Source organism: Mobula birostris, chromosome 16 (assembly GCF_030028105.1).
Source record: "Mobula birostris isolate sMobBir1 chromosome 16, sMobBir1.hap1, whole genome shotgun sequence".
Lineage (NCBI taxonomy): Eukaryota > Metazoa > Chordata > Chondrichthyes > Myliobatiformes > Myliobatidae > Mobula > Mobula birostris.
Window position 1 is genome coordinate 25,723,706 of NC_092385.1, and position 12,892 is coordinate 25,736,597.

General features: G+C 41.9%; 1 protein-coding gene across 3 annotated transcripts in view; it reads left to right on the forward strand.

Moving 5' to 3' along the window:
- Positions 1-12,892, forward strand: part of abhd6a (abhydrolase domain containing 6, acylglycerol lipase a) — a 92,066-nt gene that overhangs the window by 62,147 nt on the left and 17,027 nt on the right. For all 3 annotated transcript variants that reach the window (XM_072280465.1, XM_072280466.1, XM_072280464.1), the window contains exons 5-6: positions 6,985-7,117; positions 12,131-12,288. In XM_072280465.1, the coding sequence (XP_072136566.1) occupies positions 6,985-7,117; positions 12,131-12,288 (291 nt within the window). The remainder of the gene's footprint in view (positions 1-6,984; positions 7,118-12,130; positions 12,289-12,892) is intronic.

Here is a 12,892-nt window from a genome sequence, read left to right on the forward strand (position 1 = left end):
GCCTCACCCAAGTTTTACAAAGCTTATCCTGTCCCTTGCTATATTAGGGGATGTGCTGGAGCTTTTGGAAAGCATCAATTTGGATAAGTCACTGGGACCGGATGGGATGTACCCCAGGCTACTGTGGGAGACAAGGGAGGAGATTGCTGAGCCTCTGGCAATGATATTTACATCATCAATGGGGATGGGAGAGATTCCGGAGGATTGGAGGATTGCAGATGTTGTTCCCTTATTCAAGAAAGGGAGTAGAGATAGCCCAGGAAATAAAAGACTAGTGAGTCTCACTTCAGTGGTTGATATGTTGATGGAGAAGATCCTGAGAGGCAGGATTTATGAGTGTTTGGAGAGACATAATCTGATTAGGGATAGTCAGCCTGGTCTTTATCAAAGGCAGGTTATGCCTTACGAGCCTGATTGAATTGTTTGAGGATGTGACTAAGCACATTGATGAAGGTAGAGCAGTAGATGTTGTGTATATGGATTTCAGCAAGGCATTCGATAAGGTACCCCATGCAAGGCTTATTGATAAAGGAAAGAGACATGGGATCCAAAAGGACATTGCTTTGTGGATCCGGAATTGGTTTGCTCACAGAAGGCAAAGAGTGGTTGTAGATGGATTATATTCTGCTTGGAGGTCAGTGACCACTGGTGTGCCTCAGGGTTCTGGGACCCCTTCACTTCGTGATTTTTATAAGTGACCTGGATGAGGAAGTGGAGGGATAGGTTAGTAAATTTGCTGATGACACAAAAGTTGGGGGTGTTGTGGATAGTGTGGAGGGCAGTCAGAGGTTACAACGGGACATTGATAGGATGCAAAACTGGGCTGAGAAGTGGCAGGTGGAGTTCAACCCAGATAAGTGTGAGGTGGTTCATTTTGGTAGGTCAAATATCGTGGCAGAATGTAGTATTAATGGCAAGACTCTTGGCAGTGTGGAAGATCAGAGGGATCTTGGGGTCCAAGTCCATAGGACTCTCAAAGCTGCCGTGCAGGTTGACTCTGTGGTTAAGAAGGCATACGGTGCATTGGCCTTCATCAACTGTGGGATTGAGTTCAAGAGCCAAGAGGTAATGTTACAGCTATATTGGACCCTGGTCAGACCCCACTTGGAGTACTGTGCTCAGTTCTGGTCGCCTCACTACAGGAAGGATATGGAAACTATAGAAAGGGTACAGAGGAGATTTACAAGGACGTTGCCTGGATTGGGGAGCATGCCTTATGAGAATAGGTTGAATGAACTCGGCCTTTTCTCTTCAGACGGCAGAGGATGAGAGGTGACCTGTTAGGGGTGTATAAGATGATGAGGGGCATTCATCGTGTGGATAGTCAGAGGCTTTTTCCCAGGGCTGAAATGGCTAACATGAGTGGGCACAGTGTTAAGGTGCTTGGAAGTAGGTACAGAGGAGATGTCAGGGGTAGGTTTTTTACACAGAGAGTGGTGAGTGCGTGGAATGGGCTGCCGGCAACAGTGGTGGAGCCGGATACAATAGGGTCTTTTAAGAGATTCCTGGATAGGTACCTGGAGCTTAGAAAAATAGAGGGCTATGGGTAACCCTAGGTAATTTCTAAGTAAGTACACGTTCAGTACAGCATTGTGGGCCGAAGGGCCTGTATTGTGCTGTAGGTTTTCTATGTTTCTATAATAGGCTTATTTTTGGAGTAGCATTTGCACCTGCACTCTGGCAGAAAGCTATGGACCAGGTGATGCAAGGCTGCTCGGGCACTCAGTGTTAGCTGGATGACATCATTGTTACTGGTGAGGATGACCAGGAACATCTCCAAAATCTCAAAGACAGTATTAAAAAGAATTAGAAGATTATGGGCTCAGAACACGACAGAACAAGTGTGAATTCTTTAAATCAAGCATCACTTACTGTGGTCACACTATTGACCCACAAAGATTACACGAGAAAATTCAAGCTGTGGTGGAGCCCCAAGGCCAAATGACGTATCACAGTTGCGATCCTTTTTAGGATTTGTCAATTACTATAACAGCTTCCTGACAAACCTGTCTACTGTGCTCCACCCCTTGAACTCATTACTACAGATCGGGAAGAAATGGCAATGGACAAAGCAGTGTGAGGTGACTTTCCAAAAGGCAAAGGAAATGGTGACGTCAGACACTGTACGCACACATTATGATCCACATCATCCAGTGAAGCTAGCCTGTGTCGCCTCCACTTACGATACAGGTGCAGTCATGTTTCATGTTATGAGTGATGACGTTCCCTTATTGCTGCGGAGAAAAATTGTGCACAGATTGACAGAGAAACCTTGACTCTGGTTTAGGGTGTAAAACATTTCAACCAGTATCTGTATCGGAGAGAGTCTTTACCAATCATCGACCACTAGTGTCCATTTTCAATCCACAGAATGGTGTTCCACCAACAGCATCGACACAAATACAGAGATGAGCTCTGTTTCTTGATTGAATTCAAGAGGGTGTCTCAACATGGGAATGCTGATGGATTGTCTTGTTTACCCTTGGAAAAAGAAATACATGAAAATTTTACAAATGAGACAAAAGAGGTCACTCCTCTTGACGTATTCTCCCTTATGCAAATCGTAAGTCTCTCTATTACTGCAGAGATGATCCAAAGGGAAATCTGAAAAGAACCCACACTCCCTCAGGTCTACATGGCAACTCAAAATAGTTGGAATATGCAGCAGATATTCCAGTTCCCCCATCTTTACTAGTGCTAGGATGAACTTGCCATTGATGGGGTTACCTTTTGTGGGGATTGAGAGTTCTTGTACAGCCCAAGCTGAGAGCTAAAGTGTTGTTGGAGCTACATGCCGGTTATCTGGGTGTGGACAAAATGAAAGCAAAGGCTCGAAGCTTTGTCTGGTGGCCTGGGGTAGATCAGCAGATCAGCCAGCTTGCCCTGCACTGTTCAGGATTTCAACATATCCAGAAGATGCCATGAGAGACTCCTCTCCATCCCTGGGAATGACCTGCATTGCCCTGGTAGAGGATTTGGGGATTTTGCCAGACCATTCATGGGCACAAATTTCTTGGTAGTAGTGGATACAGCTACAAAGTGGCCAGCAGTATTCCCAATAGCCTCCACTACAGCCTCGCACACTGTTGGTGTTGAGAAGCCTCTTCTCAAGAACTGGTTTTCCAAAGCACTTAGTCAGTGACGTTGGACCACAATTTGTTGTGGAACAGTTTGTCATTCCTGAAAATGAATGGAATAAGACTTAGTACATCTGTGCTGTACCACCCAGCTCCAAATAGAGGTTTGTCCAGAGTCTAAAATGTGCAATGCGAGCAATGTTAGCAAAACACACGACACTGACTCCAAATCAGAATCTCCCCAATTTCCTCATTGCAGATCACAATGTAGCACGCTCCACAACTGACAGCTCACCAGCTGTGCTGTCCCTCGGTCATCCCTTGGGATCTCCTCAAGCCCAATCTCAGAAGGAATACGCAGGACAAACAGCTGATACAAATTGAGGGCCCCTCAAACAAGTTGGTTTGATGTTTCACTCCTGGACAAATAGTCCAGGCGAGGGACTACGTATTTGATTAAAAGAGCATCCTTGGTAAGATTTAGGACAGAACTGGACCTCTCTCCTGCACAGTGGAGGTTGTGTCTGATGTCATCTGGAGATAACACATGGATCGGTTGAGAGCAAAGTCAACTGTTGGAGAAGACGGGTGCCCAAAGCTGTCACAGCCTCTTCCTGAAGTCCCAGTGACAACTCCTACAAGCACTGTGTGTGTGTGTTTGGCTGCCAGTGACTAGTGGTAATCTGCAGGGGTTGGTGACGGGACCACTCCTTTACCAGTTACACGTTAAAGATTTTGATGATGGAATTGATGGCTTTGTGGCCAAGTTTGCAGACAACACAAAGACAGACGGAGTGGCAAGTAGTGCTGTGAAAGCAAAAGGAGATTAGGAGAATGGGCAAAGTCGCAGATGCAGTACAGTGTAGGAAAGTGTATATTCATGTATTTTGGTAGAAGGAATAAAGGCGTGGACTATTTTCTAAATGGGGATCAAACTCAGAAATCAGAGGTGCAAAGGGATTTGGGAATCCTTGTGCAGGATTCACTAAAGGTTAACTTGCATTCATTTCAAAAGGACTGGAATATAAAGCCATTGTTGAGGCTTTTTGAGGCATTGGTAAAACTGTACTTGAAGTGTTGTGAGCAGTTTTGGGCCTGAGAAAGAATGTGCTGGCACTAGAGCGGGTCTAGAGGTAGTTAACGAGAATGACCCTGGGAAGAAAAAGATTAATGTATGAGGAGAGTTTGATGACTCTGTCTGTACTCACTGGAGTCTAGAAGTTAGTTCATTAGTTATTGCCTGTTATGCCTCTGGCATTTAGGTTAGCAGTGAAGGTCCTCCATCTCTGTCTGTCCTTGGCCATCATACCTTACACACATATCATTGCTGTTTCTCGGTTGCATTTTTTTTTGACCAGTCAGGGTTGTTAGCCCTGAGCTGAACCCCCGAATCTGGAGGACCGGTGGACCACCCATAGTTTGGCCTCTATCCTTTGACCTGTTTGGCATGGGTGACCCTACCAAGAGTCAAAGCACAAGGCCCTGACTTCAGACAACATAGCCCTCCAGGTCGTTGAGGCACGCAGACCTCCAAACCATACAACAAGGTTCAGGTTCTCTTGGAGGGAGTTTTGAAGAACAAGGAGATCTCAATGAAACCTGTCGAACATTGAAGGCCTACATAGAGTGAATGTGGAGAGACTGTTTCGTACATTGGGGGATTCTAGGACCAGAGGGCACAGTCTCACAGCAGAAGGCCATTCTTTCAGAACAGAATTGAGGAGGAATTTCTTTAGCCAGAGGGTGGTGAACCTGTGGAATTCATTGCCACAGATGGCTGTGGAGCCCAAATCATTGGTCATATTTAAAGTCCGAAGTTGATAGGTTCTTGATTAGTAAGAGCATCGAAGGTTACAGGGAGAAGGCAGGAGAATGGGGTTGAGGGGGATAATAAATTAACCATGATGGAATGCTGGACAGTCTGGATGGGCTGAATGGCCTAATTCGGCTTCTATGCCTTATGGAAACACATGGTAATCTCTTCAAATGATGTTTGCACAATACCTTATCAAACAATACACCATCCATTTCTGCTTAATTAAAACATTAACCCTTTATCTTCTTGGTACAAAACCGTTAGAATTCCCTTGCCTATAAAACAGCACACCTGTGAGGGGCATTATTGTTGACAGAAAAACTTCCTGTAGGAACAAATCTTCACTTGGAACATGGGATTCAATGTGGGAAGAAACAGGTTCACATTATGGAAACTCAGAATACTGATGATTTTCTAGGAACACAATCCCTCCTTGATGGATGCTGAGGTACATTGTATTCATTACTTTGGCAGTGAATGTTATCAGTTTCTTTTTGATGGGAGAACTACAATTTGGCTCAGTATATATTCACAAACACATAAGGAAGGATGATTGTTAAGTAATCAGAAGTAAAGTTTATATCTCTTCACTATCCAATGAGTAAACACTATCCAATGTAAACACGAGGAAATCTGCAGATGCTGGAATTTCAAGCAACACACATAAAAAATGCTGGTGAACGCAGCAGGCCAGGCAGCATCTATAGGAAGAGGTACAGTCAACGTTTCGGGCTGAGACCCTTCGTCAGGACTAACTGAAAGAAGAGATAGTAAGAGAGAAACACTAAGGTAATTGACTTTGATTACTCATAGGTTAAGGAAGGGGCAGGATTGCTGTTAATAATCTCTGTAAATGGGTCTCTTGCTAGAAGTGTCACATGTTTAATTTATCCAGCAAGGATAATTGTAATGTCAGTGTGAAACCATTATGATTAAGTATTCTTCTTTCAAATTTATTCTTCATGGGCTCACCTATCTTTAAACACATTGAGGACAGAGTCCTTCTTATCTGTACAATTTTTGATATAAAAATTCAAAAAACTTGCAAGTAAGATTGGCATTTCTGTTACCTTTGGAGAATTAGAAATTGATTATGTAAAAATGTTGGCTGACAAGTAAATAGCTGCTTGGTGAAAACTGATATGGAGGTCAAGTGCCCAGATCAAGTCTTCTGGGATCCCTTAGGACTAATAGCCCTCTTGTTTTCATATCAAGGGCAACTTATTTAAATATACTCAGTTTATAAATTTACATTTGCAAACATTCAGCATACAGTTCTAAGCCAGCTCCCTCTTTCACCTGTCATTTATTATTACAGCTAGAGCTTCATAACCATAGTGTTTCTCATCATAAGCTTAATGCTTTAATCAGGCATGAAATGCTTGATGTTGTAAGGTTTTTAGCTGGCAATCTAAATAAATGAACTTATGGTCCCGTGGTAAGTGAGACTATCTCCATGGTAACTTGTCTTTTTTAATAGACTAAAATCTCTGGGGGTTTTTTTCATAACTTTAACTACTAAAGTTAATCCAACCTTAGCTTGGCTCAAAGATACATTTTTTAATCAAAAAAACTACAAAAATAGGTTAACGTAAGGAAAAAGTGCACGATTATGTACCAAACATTTACCAGTGATGTCTCCCAAGTGCTTTAACTATTTGTACATTTGGACATCATCCCTGAATGCAAAACGGATTGCTTCTGAAGTAGATTAAATTCCTAAGATGATCTTTCTTTTCAGTCACACTTCAAACAATAATCCCTGATTTATGTTCGTCTGATGAATTTTCTAAAACAGATGATGTTCTGGTCTTTGAGTAAATTTAAAAGTTAAATGCATTGAATTGCCATTTAATAATCCTTTGAATTCCATGTTATAATAAGAAGAAACTGAATTTAAGGAAAGGCAGATCAATCTGCCCTTTTAGCAAAAAGCATAATCCTTTTATTTCTCTAGATATAAAATAACCATTAATATCTATTTACGGATTGTTCATTTCCTCACGGTTTAATCTCTTATTTTAGAGGTTGAAGATCTAGGTTAAGCTGCTTCAACTGTGAACCTTGAATATTTGTTATCTCTCTTTCCAGTTTGTTGAATGCATTGGATTGAATAGGAAGCCATTCCATCTGATTGGTACATCGATGGGTGGTAATGTTGCTGGTGTTTACGCTGCTCAACACCCAGATGACCTCTGTGGCCTAACGCTCATCTGTCCTGCAGGTAGATGTTTACTGATTCTGACCTTCAGTTTAAGGCAGGATAATAAAGGTCTAAAATTTTATAAGTGGCAGATGTCGGAAAACAGCAATTAAAAGCGGAAAATGTTGGAAATGCTCCGCGGGTCAAACAACACCATGGAAAAAAGAATCAACCCCTTTCAGGAGGACACTGGAAATAAAAGTGTTGTTGTCATTTTTATTGTTTATTATTAGATTCTCACTGTATCATTTTAAAATATAATTTAGTCTTTGATTCAGTTTCCCATCAAAAGACTGCCGATCAGAAAAAAACATCACCTAACACAACTACTGCACTTGCTAATAACAAGCATTTGGAGCCTGCTAGTGATTAGTATTGGAACTTGACAACATAACTTAGAGTAAGACCATAAGACAAAGGAGTAGAAGTCGGCCATTTGGCCCATCAAGTCTGCTCCGCCATTTTATCATCAGCTGATCCATTCTCCCATTTAGTCCCACTCCCCCGCCTTCTCACCATAACCTTTGATGCCCTGGCTACTCAGATACCTATCAATCTCTGCCTTAAATACACCCAATGACTTGGCCTCCACTGCCGGCCATGGCAGCAAATTTCATAGGTTCACCACCCTCTGGCTAAAAAAATTTCTTCACATCTCTGTTCTGAATGGGCGTCCTTCAGTCCTTAAGTCATGCCCTCTCGTACTAGACTCTTCCACCATGGGAAACAATTTTGCCACATCCACTCTGTCCATGCCTTTCAACATTGGAAATGTTTCTATGAGGTACCCCCTCATTCTTCTAAACTCCAAGGAATACAGTCCAAGAGCAGACTCATATGTTAACCCTCTCATTCCTGGAATCATTCTAGTGAATCTTCTCTGTACCCTCTCCAATGTCAGCACATACTTTCTTAAATAAGGAGCCCAAAACTGCCCACAGTACTCTAAGTGAGGTCTTATCAGCGCATTATAGAGCCTCAACATCACATCCCTGTTCCTATACTCTTTTCCTCTAGAAATGAATGCCAACATTGCATTCGCCTTCTTCACCACCGACTCAACCTGGAGGTTAACCTTAAGGGTATCCTGCATGAGGACACCCAAGTCCCGTTGCATCTCAGAACTTTGAATTCTCTACCCATTTAAATAATAGTCTCCATTTATTTCTTCTGCCAAAGTGCATAACCATACACTTTCCAACATTGTATTTCATTTGCCACTTCTTTGCCCATTCTTCCAATCTTTCCAAGTCTCTCTGCAGAATCTCTGTTTCCTCAACACTACCGGCCCCTCCACCTATCTTTGTATCATCAGCAAACTTATCCACAAAGCCATCTATTCCATAATCCAAATCGTTGATGTACAACATAAAAAGAAACGGCCCCCACATGGACCCCTGTGGAACACCACTGGTAACCGGCAGCCAACCAGAATAGGATCCCTTTATTCCCACTCTCTGTTTCCTGCCAATCAGCCAACACTCTATCCACGAATGTAACTTCCCCGTAGTTCCATGGGCTCTTATCTTGCTAAGCAGCCTTATGTGTGGCACCTTGTCAAAGGCCTTCTGAAAATCCAAATATACAACATTCAGTACATCTCCCTTGTCTAGCCTATTTGTAATTTGCTCAAAAAATTGTAATAGGTTTGTCAGGCAGGATTTTCCTTTAAGGAAACCATGCTGAGTTCTGCCTATCTTGTCATATGCCTCCAGGTACTCCGTAACCTCAACATGACAATCGACTTCAACGACTTTCCAACCACCAATATCAAGCTAACAGGTCTATAATTTCCTTTTTGCTTCCTTGCCCCCTTCTCAAATAGTGGAGTGACATTTGCAATCTTCCAGTCCTCTGGAGCTTATGCCAGAATTTATCAACTTTTGAAAGATTATTGCTAATGCCTCCGCAATCTCCACAGCTACTTCCTTCAGAACACGAGGGTGCATTCTATCTGGTCCGGGAGATTTATCTACCCTTAGACTATTCAGCTTCCTGAGCACTTTCTCTGTTGTAATTGTGACTGCGCACACTTCTCTTCCCTGCCACCCTTGAGTGTCCGGTATACTGCTGATGTCTTCCTCAGTGAATCTGATGCAAATTACTCATTCAGTTCCTCCGCCATCTCCTTATCTCCCATTACAATTTCTCCAGCATCATTTTCTATCGGTCCTATATCTACTCTCACCTGTCTTTTACTCTTTATATACTTGAAAAAGCTTTTAGTATCCTCTTTGATATTATTTACTAGCTTCCTTTCATAGATCATTTTTTCCCTCTTAATGACCTTCTTAGTTTCCTTTTGTAAGCTTTTAAAAACTTCCCAATCCTCTGTCTTCCCATTAATTTTTGCTTCCTTGTATGCCCTCTATTTTGCTTTAACTTTGGCTTTGACTTCTCTTGTCAGCCACAGTTGCATCCTTTTTCCATTTGAAAATTTCTTCTTTTTTGGAATATATCTGTCTTACACCTTCCTCACTTCTCGCATAAACTCCAGCCACTGCTGCTGTGCTGTCCTTCCCGCTAGTGTCCCTTTCCAGTCAACTTTGGCCAGTTCCTCTCTCATGCCACTGTAATTTCCTTTACTCCACTGAAATACCGACACATCGGATTTCGGCTTCTCTTTTTCAAATTTCACAGTGAACTCAATCATGTTATGATCACTGCCTCCTAAGGGTTCCTTCACCTCAATCTCTCCAATCACCTCTGGTTCATTACACAATACCCAATCCAGTACAGCCGATCCCCTAGTGGGCTCAACAACAAGCTGTTCTAAAAAGCCATCTCGTAGACATTCTACAAATTTTCTCTCTTGAGATCCAGTGCTGACCTGATTTTCCCAATCCACTGGCATGTTAAAATCCCGCACAATTACCATAACACTGCCTTTCTGACAAGCCTCTTCTATTTCCTGTTGTAATTTGTAGTCCACATCACTGCAGCTGTTTGGAGGCCTGTATATAACTACAATCAGCGTCCTTTTACCCCTGCGATTTCTTAGCTCAACCCATAAAGATTCTGCACCTTCCGATCCTATGTCACCTCTTTCTAATGATTTGATATCATTTCTTACCAATAAAGCCACGCCTCCCCCTCTGCCTACCTTCCTATCCTTTCGATACACCGTGTATCCTTGGATGTTCAGCTCCCAGAGACATGTATCCTTTAGCCACGTCTCAGTGATGGCCACAATATCATACCTGCCAATCTGTAGCTGTACGACAAGATCATCCACCTTATTCCTTATGCTGCGTGCATTTAAGTATAACACCTTAAGACCAGTATTTGGTACTTTTTGCTTTGATTGCATTGCAACTCATCCCAATGACTGCAAAATTTCCCCATCACTTGCCTGTCTTTCCTGACATCTTTACTGCTCACAATCTTAGATTTATTTCTGTTTGCCCCTTCCTCTGCTCTATCATTCCGGTTCCCATTCCCCTGCCAAATTAGTTTAAACCCTCCCCAACAGCTCTATTAAACCTTCCCGCCAGGATATTGGTCCCCTTCAGGTTCAGGTGTAACCCGTCCATTTTGAACAGGTAATTACTATACAAATAAGAATCATTGGAAATACTCTGCAAGCCAAGCAGAATCTGTGTAGAAACAGACTAACACTCAGAGCCAACCCGCCAAGCTATCAGAACTGATGATGAGATGAACTTCATACAAGTGTAATGAATTGAACTGAGAAGGGATTTAGCTGGAGGAGGAATTTGGAGCAGAAGAGAAAGGAGTTGTTTATTTGAAATTTAAGTAGATAACAGTATAAGCTTAATTAAAATTTGTGATAGAAATGAGAGCACAGTAAGAAATAGTAGGTTTTGCCTCCTCCAGGAAATGGGCCTTTTGGATAGATGATGTATTGAGGGAATGAAAATTAATTTGCACAAAATGTCATCTGAGATCATGCTTGTAGAATTTGATGCAGATTAATAAATAATTCCAGGGGTGAGGTAAGAATTTAACAGGTTGTCTATTGTATCAAAAGATGTCATTAATAGAGAGAGAAGTGTGGTTACAGAAGTTTAGGACAGTAAGAAGAGCGATGATTCAAAGCGTGTGCTCCTTTTATGTTTGTAGAACTGCTGTAATAATTATGTTCTAAGGTTTGAGCTGTTCAGAAACTGGTGCAGAATTTGATTAATGAAATCTACCCTGCACAGTAACTTGTTTTAAAAAAATAGTTTTTATGAGCTGTGAGAATAACTGGCAAAGTGAGTATTTAATGCAGTCCTTATTTGTCCTTGAAGTGACCATTTCAGAGGGCGGTGAGGAATCGACTTCCCTGTAGAGGGTCTGGAATCTCATCTAGGCCAGTCCATGCATTTGGCTGACAGATTTCCTTCCCTAAAGGACATTTATGGACCAGATGGTGTTTTATATTAGTTGTGCCGACTGTTATTGATACTAACATTATTATTTCAGATTTTTTTACAAACTGAATTTAAATTCCTCAGCTGCAGAGGATTTGAATATGTGTTTCTGCTGACTATTTGAAAGTCCGTTGCCATTAGACTGGAACAGACAGGCTGCTTTAGAAACTGAACTACAGTCCTCAGAACTGTGAGTCTAGTGTCACTCTTCTAGGTACATCATGGCACAATTAGCGTAAGAATACTTTAATTTAAACTGCAGAGGAAATTAGTGAAAAAATCTATAATATAGCAAAATTGGGCAATTATACCACCTAGCTTTTTGTAGCGATTACGTTTCTGTACTGTAATTTATAACAGATGTGTTTAGGGGAAGGCAAAAGTATGAAAAAAAAGATGTTGTAACAGTGACGTAGTGCTAGTTATAGTTACATGGCTTCAAATTTGACAGAATATCTTGGTTTTAATGAAAGTTTTTGCAGCTCACAAATTCAGGTCGTGAGATTCATTTCAGCTGTCTTTACCTCTGGCTTATAATGAACCATCAAACCGTACAGAATGGATATAACACGATGTCTCCACATTAACACTGCATTCGCCAATAACCATGAATTAATGTGGAGCTGTTTAATCTTGAAATCTTCCTTTCCGACTATAGGTCTGCAATATCCGAGAGAAAGTAAATTTGTAAAAGCATTGAAGACCCTGAAACAAACGGGTGACGTTAGCAAAGTCCCGCTGATCCCGTCTACCCCTGACGAGATGGAGGAGATGCTTAAGCTTTGTTCCTATGTTCGCTTCAAAGTACCTCAACAGGTAAGTGCAGATAATTCGAATTTAGATGCGTGTTGTGGACATGGCAGAGTATCACAGCACAGAAACAGGCCCTTCAGCCCATCTGGTCCCTGTCAACCACGGCATCCCCTTTGCTCGTCCCAGTTGGCTACATTTGGTCCATAATCCGCCAAGCCCCTCCCCTCCCCTCCACATACCTATTCAAATTACCCCTTAAATGTTGCAATTCTTCCCACCTCAACCACTTCCTCTGGCAGCTCATTGCTGGCACTCACTCCCCTCTGTGTAAAGAAGTCACCTCTCGGGTCTCTTTTAAATCTTTCCCCTTGTAGCGGCCGATTCTAACAAATGAATACCGCTACTGGTGACCCTCGTGGCTTGTTATCCTTGTATGGTGCGCTCTCCAATTAACCTGATAATAATGTTCTAAAAGTTGAACAAATGTATCCTACCCTATTTTAGCAACTAGCAAAGCAAACAATCTTGGAGCAATGAAACTTGTGAAACTATTAAACGTAATCAAGCGGACTTAATTAAAGTTAAGTAGAATTAAGTGTAAATTAAGCGGTCAACTAAAGATTTGATATCCGTCAGTCCCCAGCTCCAAACTGCCCAGAACAAAACA